This window comes from Mya arenaria, chromosome 2, assembly GCF_026914265.1.
Source record: "Mya arenaria isolate MELC-2E11 chromosome 2, ASM2691426v1".
NCBI lineage: Eukaryota > Metazoa > Mollusca > Bivalvia > Myida > Myidae > Mya > Mya arenaria.
In genome coordinates this window covers 50,497,379-50,506,072 of record NC_069123.1, presented here as the reverse complement: position 1 = coordinate 50,506,072, position 8,694 = coordinate 50,497,379, and the positions used below count along the sequence as shown (strand labels likewise).

Here is an 8,694-nt window from a genome sequence, read left to right as displayed (position 1 = left end):
ATTCAACACGTATACATACTTCTAACATCAGAAAATATTTATTCAAATGTAATTCCTGTCATACCAACACATTAATCGATGTTGTTAAAGAAAGAAATTCAATTTATTATAGAATATTTTTAATATCCATTCATCAAAGACCGGTCCGCAGAGCAAAGCATAAGTTCGTATTTAAGGAAATAATTCTTTAGATATTTCTCTTCAAATTATAAGGCATATCAAATGAATTTTAGATCATTCAAAACTGATATTGAGAATAATTACGATGACAGCTTTAAATTAATTCGAAAATAACACACATAAAAATCGCTGTTGTGCGCATGTCAGTTGCTCCTGGAAACGGGTAATCAATATCGTTTACAAGATTGAGAAATTCATTTAAACAAACTGTATTTTTCTTTAAGGTAGCAACGCAAATAAAGTTTCGGAATGGCTGGCACTGCCTACCACATGGAAGCCTTGCGGAAGACAAGAGCTATTGAAAGGAAGACTGAAGCAATGAAACGATTGAGGGATAGTGTTGGACAGGTATGAAAATTGAAGTGACTCAATCATAAGTTAATTAGATATATAATGAGAGTACTGAAAAACCTTGTACTGGTAGAACTTTTGAATAACTAACTTACCCAGTCATGAGCCAAATGGAATTAGTGTAAATCAAATGGATGTAGTGCAGTCCCATAAACACTTGGTTCCTTAGACTCTGTTAGGAATCCCTGTATCATGTTCGGCCTGATCCAAATTTCTTTGATATTTCATTAACATTGATATTGTTTGTATTTTAATGTTCATATGAATCATGTCTGTTTGGTGATTGCTTTTACAGTTGGATTTTGCGTTTAAAATTTAATAAATTAAAAGATAATTAGAGTATCAGTTTCTTCCTATTCGCTGCACACAGCGAATGTCTTTGCCAATAAAAAAAGAGCGAGTGAGCGATTTATTTTCCATTTGATTCAAGAAAGGAGCAGTTGAAGGTGAAACCATTTTTTCCTCCACAATTATAATGATAATCCTGAGCATCTTTTTTCTTGCCCTTCTGGGTGTAATTTAACCACATAATCATTTAATTTAATCATATATACGCCATTTTTCATTAATTTAATTTAACCAAAGAAAGGAAGGTGTTTATTATTAATTCATTTGGTAATAACTAGATGCGGTCACATAAAATTTAAATAAAATTGTTTTGAGCATTATCTAAAAAGTAGGTGTGGTTAATATGAAACATCAATTTGATGGGGCATTACAAACATAATGAACATATATTTTTATACATATAACCGTCTCCGTGGCCTAGTGGTTAAGCATTCGCTTACGGAGCGGGAGGTCGTGGGTTCAATCCCTGGCCGCGTCATACCAAAAGACGTTAAAAATTGGTACAAGTAGCTCCCTTGCCTGGCGCTTGGCATTTAAAGGGTAGTGCTTGGAAAAGTGGTGTACTCAGTACTGGTTTAACCCAGGAAAGTTGTACCCCGTGTATCGGTGCTTTACACCGAGCACGTAAAAGAACCAAGGGGTCTCTTCGAAAAAGAGCTAGGGTATCGCACCCGGACTTCCTTGTATCCCACCACTGTCTCTTCAGCGTGCTGTCCCTTCAGCAAAAACAAAGGACCCCATTGGAAATAAGTGCTTGCACTTTCATGGGTTATCCTTGACCGCAAGGTCTGAAGAAATACACATACATATACTAAATGCTAATGCATGTATATATGGGAATTATAATTCTCAGGAAGTATTCAATCTATTTATGAATAGTATACATATAAAATCTCACAAACATTTATTGTTTTTATGTATATTATATATTTCTTCATAAAAGAATAGTCCTACATATTAAGATATGTTTTTTTTAACCAAGTTGCCAAGATATTATTTAAAGCCTAGTTTTATATAACACTTCATACCCCAAAAAATAGTTCAATAAAACAATAATAGTCCGAAAATGATCAGACTGAATTGACCCAATACCTCCATGTGTGTGGCCCAATGAGTTATTCAATCTTGTAAAAGGGACTCCTGGGTTATCATTCATTCCACGTTAACTCAGCAACTTTGCATGTGTATATTAAGTAAAAATGACACATCAAGAAGGTTATTTTTCTTTATTTTATTGGAAAGAACTAGGTTTCAACTTAATATATCTGAATGCAGTGGGTCCAACCAGGCCCTAATTAACAAACAACACTACATTTTATAGATACTCGATCTCAGTTATTATATAGCAACAAATACAACACTTAGCAACCAATTTGTCTCAAAAGCTACAACCTACACTTCCTATATTACCTATGGTGACAAAACCCATATAGACCAGTGGTTACAAGTGCAGTCGGTCTTGGGATGTGATATTAAAGATGTTAAAATATGTACCTGTAGGTGCCTTGTCTTGCCCTCAGCATCAAAGGGTTATACTTGGAAGTTTTGAGTACTGGTTAAAACCAGGAAAATTTTATTTTGTGTATTGATGCTGTATACAGCTTATTTTAATATTTCTCTGTTATGCCATACTGACAACAAGCTTTGTATTGTAAATTATATAATTTTTAGTGTCTTGATATAAAAGTAAACACCAAATCTGTTTTACATTCAAACATAAGGATGTTTTGAGGGAAGAAATGCAAGCCCTCTGTACAAAAGTATATGACCCAGGCAATTCAGTTATTAGGTGGTGATGACATATTACTTTTGTGATCTTGTTGTACTTCCCTGAATTTCAACAATAAATTATCATTGTAGTGCTTTAGAATATATTTGATTTTCTTTTGTACAGCAAACCTATAACCCTTCAGGAAGTGGGGACACAGATGGAGCACCATTGGTTTTTTCTGAGCCAGGCCATTATGCGCAAAATAGGTATGTTTCATCAATTGCTGTGCATTTAGTATTAATGATGACTTACATGTTAAATTCATTTATCAGATTTAAAAATACTTCTTCATGATGGAATATATCTCTTTTTTAATCACCAATGTATAAAAAGCTTTTGAAAGCATGAGCAGTATGTGCAGTAATCAGGCAATTTATTGTTTATTTTAAGTTACTTAATAAGAATTTTACATGTATTAAACATAATAAGTAGTGTGTATTGTCTGTGTTGTGCCTCTCATTTCAACTAATCAATAGATGTTTCTTACTCACAAATTAGTAAAACTAGTTTACTAAATCATTAGTAAATGATTAAAGTGACACTCTTATTCAAAATCGATACATACACATGTATAACAAACATAAATTTTGACTGATAAACCTAACTACTTACTAAATAATGCATTTATGGAAAATATGAATTACTGATAACAAGATTGTTACCGTGTATTTGATAGCAGAAATCACAAAAATATTAAATGATTGGTGAATGCTAAAAGGTTTACTGTGGTCTACTATAGCCTCATAAGGTAGAAATACCATGTTTTATGCTCATTTCTTTCAAATTAAACTCAGTATCCTTCATAAGAACCATTGTTTTCGACATTAATTTATCCTTTTTGAAATATTAAAACAATATTATTCATTGTGGTAAATTGTATTTTGGAGTAAGAGTGGATCTTTGAGACAATTCACAAAAAAATAATCTTTTATTGTTTATAGGACACAGTTTTTAAACTCCCATCATTTAAAAGGACAAATATATAGCCAGTATTTTGGCAGTATCTATGAAGCTGTATCTGACTAAAGAGCATTTCATAGTCAATATTTACCAAACTTTGTTATCATGTTAACAGTATTACATAATTTCTGGAACAAGTTTACCATTAACATATCTCCAAGGTTACGACCCTCAAATTTTATAAAAAATTGGACCAGATTAAACTTGTCTGCTCATGTAACTTTAGCAACATTAACCCTATTACAACAAACTAAAGTCTTGTTTACATGTGTATTTTGACTTAATTTCTGGAATTGTGTTGATTAGCAGCCCATTGAATAGTCGAAATAGGACTAATTTTACTAACTTGAGCAACATTTTGTCCATGGTACCAAACTTGATAACAATGTATCTGTTAGAGCTCAAAATCAGCACTTAGCTACATCCCCAAACACTGAAGCATAAAAAGTTGAATTTAAAAATTTTACCAATTAAACTCTTTTTGCTCCATAACTTTAAATGTCTATTCCAGTCTCTTACACACTTAGTCCTAGTGTATTTTGCAACATGTTAAGCAGAATTTAAATCCACATTGAAGTAATTGTGACTTTTCCAATCTTTACCAAATTTGTATTTATTTTGTATGGATATAAAATATCTGAAGACCAGTTTAATCTATTCAGACGGTCGCAGACTTGTCTAAAGTTGCTCGGAGTGACTTGTCTAAAGTTGCTCGGAGTACTGATGGTTCCTTTCCCACTATAGGCATGAAGAACATCCAATTCCATTCCTTCGGAAAAAAAGTACCAATCCTATGTAAAAAAATCAATGTGTGTGTGTGTGTGTGTGTGTCCGAATGGTGTGGCTGTTTGCATATGTGTGGAAGCAAATATTGAAAGATATTTAATATGCAAATGAGTTAATAGATTATAGGATGAAAATCCATGTCAAGACATCCTTTTTTTATCATTGCCATTTTACCGTCTTGCACTCATACCCAAGCCGTGTTTCATTTCCATAAAACTAATCATGGAGCGTTTGTTTTTGTTTCCCCTTTTAGATCCAGCCACATAGCTCCACCCATTGCCCATTGTAAAGACGAAGTGGTTTTTGAGGAGGTGGTGCATGACCCAAATTTTAAATATAGAATGCTAAAGGCGTCTGGATTTCTTCCAAGTCATGTTGATCCCATTTATAAAATCATGTATCCTGGAGGGACCTCTCGAAAATAGACTACCTGCATTTCTGTCTATGTAGGTTGACTTTCATATTTTTCTTACTCTATAATTATTTTAACTGATCTGCTTTCCTTTATGCAATAAACACTTATTAAATTTGAAAAGGTATTGTTCTTTCTATTTCGAAGCTATTTAGACTTCTTAAAAATCAATTACACAAAAACCAAAAAAAAAAATCATTCTGAGCTTGCAACTTGCTTTCATTTTGATACAGCCTCATTATAAATAGTATTATTACAAAATTGTACCAAACTCCTTTTGCCTATGACACTGCAATCAACATGTGAAGTTGCAAATAACTGTGTTATTGGAATGCACCCCTCCTCAACTTTAATTGGCAATTTGCAAGTACAAGCTCAGCTTTATTGGTTAACACATCATTCTGTAGGAAGAGTACACCAGAAAATAGTTACCAGTTACCTCTCTGAAAAGGGCATTTATGTTAACTATCTTTAGTTACCATCCTGAATTGCATTTGAAATAAAGCTTTTTTTATTAAATGGACTTGGTTACATGTTTTAAAATTTGCAGTGAGAAGTTGTCTGAATAACTGTTTCATCATTTACGTGTCAAAATGACCAAGTTTAAAATGCTGTAATAACTGCTCAGTTCTGTACAAAATCAGAAACGATTATTGCGATCCAAATCTTAATTACCTTTAAATAAATTATTTTTTGCTTCCAGCGTTGATAACAGAGTAATAGACTTTTGATACAATAGATTCTTAGTAGGTTTGTCTGTGATCAAGTCCCTTTAACATCATTGCTTAAGTGGTTTAACAACAGGACTTGTTTGAGGCATTATGGCTTACACTTGTCAAGTGTCTCAATTTCTATTTCCAATTTTCAGGAATGAATTGGAAAAATTTCGTGTAAATTCAGCGGGCTTTAACAACCGATATCGTCAAAGACAGAGCTTAAATCCACACTGTGATCTTGCCTATGCTGTTGTTTATCCTGGAAAAGTGAATTCTGATTATACTCAAGATGAAAATAAAAACAACAGAAGATATAATCTAAATGTTGGTCGTTTTGAAATGGCTAGTAAACATGATGGTGTCAATATAGACAAAAGTTTCATTTCCGGTCAACTTGATTAGGCGTTTGTTGCATCTTTATTGACTATTAAGGTATCCGAAGTACTAATGTTTATGTCTTTTTATCGAGCCATTGGTGATAATGTTAAAGTGTTGATGCTAGTGACTGCATATAATTTTGGTACCATTTGATTCGGAATAGCCTGCTGATTACTGATATATAAAATAATCACCCCAAATAAGAGACCATGGAGAAGTGATTGCACTTTCTGTTTTTGTTATTTATATTAACAGAAATTGGACCTGAAATGCCATATATCAACGCCAAGATAATGTTTTTTCATAATTTTAGTGTATGTTTAACAAATTCCTTCTCACACACATAACAACCTTTCAAATGATACCGGAGTTATTATGGGGTCACCAGGCATCTAAAATTCACACAGTCGTGCATGGGATACCTTAAAAGTCTGTTCACCTTTAATACACATACTATAACCTCCTAATTACGTGTTGGAGCACAACATTAAAATGCACACTTTCTTGTATGCTTGATCAACAGATTAAGTTGCCCTGATGCATGATCAGTCATTCTTATATTAAGTTGAAATGCATTTTGTGATGTCCTTAAATGCTTGTTATAGTTCCTTACCTTGTGGTAGGGACGCAATTATTTATGCTATACATGTAGCATTAAATGCATTTTCTACCAATAACAAAGTATTATAATTATCATGCTTATTAACACTTTGCATGGCAATGTCTGCTTGCAGGGAATGTTCTTTAAACCCTCCACAGAAAACTAAGAAATTTGTTCGGCGCCCTAAAGAAGATATCATCCGAAAAAAGACCCCTGAGTCACTGAAAAAAATTCAGCGAGATCAAATATATGACATTCTTCACCCAAGCAAGTGAATCACCTTCTGTTTCAAAAGCATAGTGTTTTATTGTTGACACTCACCAGTCAGTATTATTGTTACACCATTTTACTTAATTTCTACTTTGTCATACATATATATTGCTTTGCTGTGCATGTTATCCCAAGTTTGGTGCTTTTTTTGCCAAATTTATGAGTGCAATTCATGACTTCCCTTGTACATATTGTTTGCCTAACTGATGCACTTGCTCATGTTTTCTTTGGCTGCATCATTCACTTCTGCATGTTAAAAAGTACATGATTTTCCCCTTGTTGGTGCTGGGAGATAAAACTTTGTTATTGGTGTTGTAGGTGGACCATTTCTTGTAAAATATTCTTTTTGCTCTTTCAGTAACATTGACAGAATACGGCATAGGCGGTGTCGGGCCTTAAATGAAGGGGAAGATAATGTTAATCCATTAATGAATCCGCCAGAACGTAGCTTTATAGTTCCTTTAAATGAGCTGCCTCCTCGAAAACCACACTTCAAAGTCTGATATTTCATGAACATAATAATGTTCAAGTATCATTTGCTTGCACTTGTAATGAATCATGCACTCATAGCTCCCTAATATGGTGTTTTTTCTCATATGTATACTTAGAAATAGTAATAACTTCACTTCAAGTCATCTGTCATTAAGCATAGATAATAGGCTTGGGTAACAAGTTAAAATCATAACATTTGCGTGTCAGTGCACAGAAAAATATCTGGAATTTTTAAACTCAGGCTAACGTACTACAAAACTGGGCGTGAGCGTGAGCAGCGTCAATACGATCACAGTCGAAATGGTCCCGTGGTGGACAAGAGCAACTATGCGTTAAGGCGGGAGTTCAACTTTCTTGGAAATAGCCTGAGTATGCTGAAGGCCGATATAGTGCCAGCTCATAAGCCTATCCCTGTGTGCCGTAGGTACTGATCAAGGATCAGTGATTCCAACTGCACCAAGTCTCTAGTACTAGAATGTTTAATGAAGTGTTTTTATTTAGTTATTTACTGTTAATATTAGCTTGACTGATACTAGTCCTGTTTTCTTTGACACAAAGTGGTTTTTATTACATTTTGGCGCATTTTGCATTTCTATTGTTATTTTTTATTATAAGACTTTGTTAAGTTTTTCTTGTTTCATAAACTGATTTGTTTTAACAATAATGTTGAGCAAACCGTAGATGCAGCCAAAGACCATGAGGGTTTATCTGATTTTTTGTATGCAGCACAATGGTATTACATTGCATGATGTATTTCTGTATTACATTAACAGCATGTTGGTTTTATAACACTAATCTATTGTGTACCTGTAAATGCACATTCTAGTTTTTATAGAATTTGTTAGGAATTTTAGCATAGCTAAATGAAAATAGTTTTTTTTAGGATTTTTAACACTGCTGAAAAGCCTACTCTTGTGTTTCATTATATTTTTGACATAATGGCATTTGTGTAATGGTTAGCAAAAAGGGTATGGTTCAGATACTTTGTATGTGTAATTGTTTCATGCAATGAATATTTTTAGATCCATATATTCGTGTGTTTCACCGAACAGTTTTTTTATATTCTTATCAGTATTACTGTTGAGGTTTTATTCCTTTGTATAAATAAACTCACCTTTATTTGAAATTATGCTCTTGTCATATTCATTCCCAGGATTTACGACAATTGAGTTTAATGTTCCCTGAGCGCAGCTGTGTCAAATCATGCGAAAGATTGAATTGCGGATAAAGTTTATATAAGACTTTCGAACGTGACCTTGATCTTAGATCTGCTCCCCTACATAGGGATCAGTCTAGTAAAGGACAAGCTACCATGTTTCAAGGTCATAGGTTCTTCCGTTCTTGAGTTACTTCGAAGACAAAAGATTTCACAAGACTGATGTGAGTGATCTTGACCTTTGACCTACTAAACGCATAAACAATAGGGTTC

General features: G+C 33.5%; 1 protein-coding gene across 3 annotated transcripts; it reads left to right on the top strand.

The window, feature by feature from the left end:
• Positions 1-328: 328 nt before the first annotated feature.
• On the top strand, positions 329-8,391 carry LOC128225142 (uncharacterized). Of its 3 annotated transcripts, XM_052935185.1 has the most exons (4): positions 329-528; positions 2,774-2,856; positions 4,650-4,842; positions 5,677-5,841. In XM_052935185.1, exons 1-3 carry the CDS (start codon positions 430-432, stop codon positions 4,819-4,821), a joined length of 354 nt encoding a protein of 117 aa, XP_052791145.1. In that variant the 5' UTR covers positions 329-429; the 3' UTR covers positions 4,822-4,842; positions 5,677-5,841. The 3 variants fall into 3 exon arrangements, with proteins under 3 accessions (XP_052791145.1, XP_052791144.1, XP_052791143.1); XM_052935184.1 differs by lacking the exons at positions 4,650-4,842; positions 5,677-5,841 and adding an exon at positions 7,507-8,391; XM_052935183.1 differs by lacking the exon at positions 4,650-4,842 and having other exon boundaries at positions 5,677-7,270.
• The last annotated feature ends 303 nt before the right edge of the window (positions 8,392-8,694 follow it).

Excerpts from the sequence above, each read along its gene's own strand:
- LOC128225142 (XM_052935183.1), top strand. The coding sequence starts at position 430 with ATGGCTGGCACTGCCTACCACATGGAAGCCTTGCGGAAGACAAGAGCT. Across the intron at positions 529-2,773 it reads TGAGGGATAGTGTTGGACAG|CAAACCTATAACCCTTCAGG; the intron begins GTATGAAAATTG and ends TCTTTTGTACAG. Across the intron at positions 2,857-5,676 it reads GGCCATTATGCGCAAAATAG|GAATGAATTGGAAAAATTTC; the intron begins GTATGTTTCATC and ends TCCAATTTTCAG.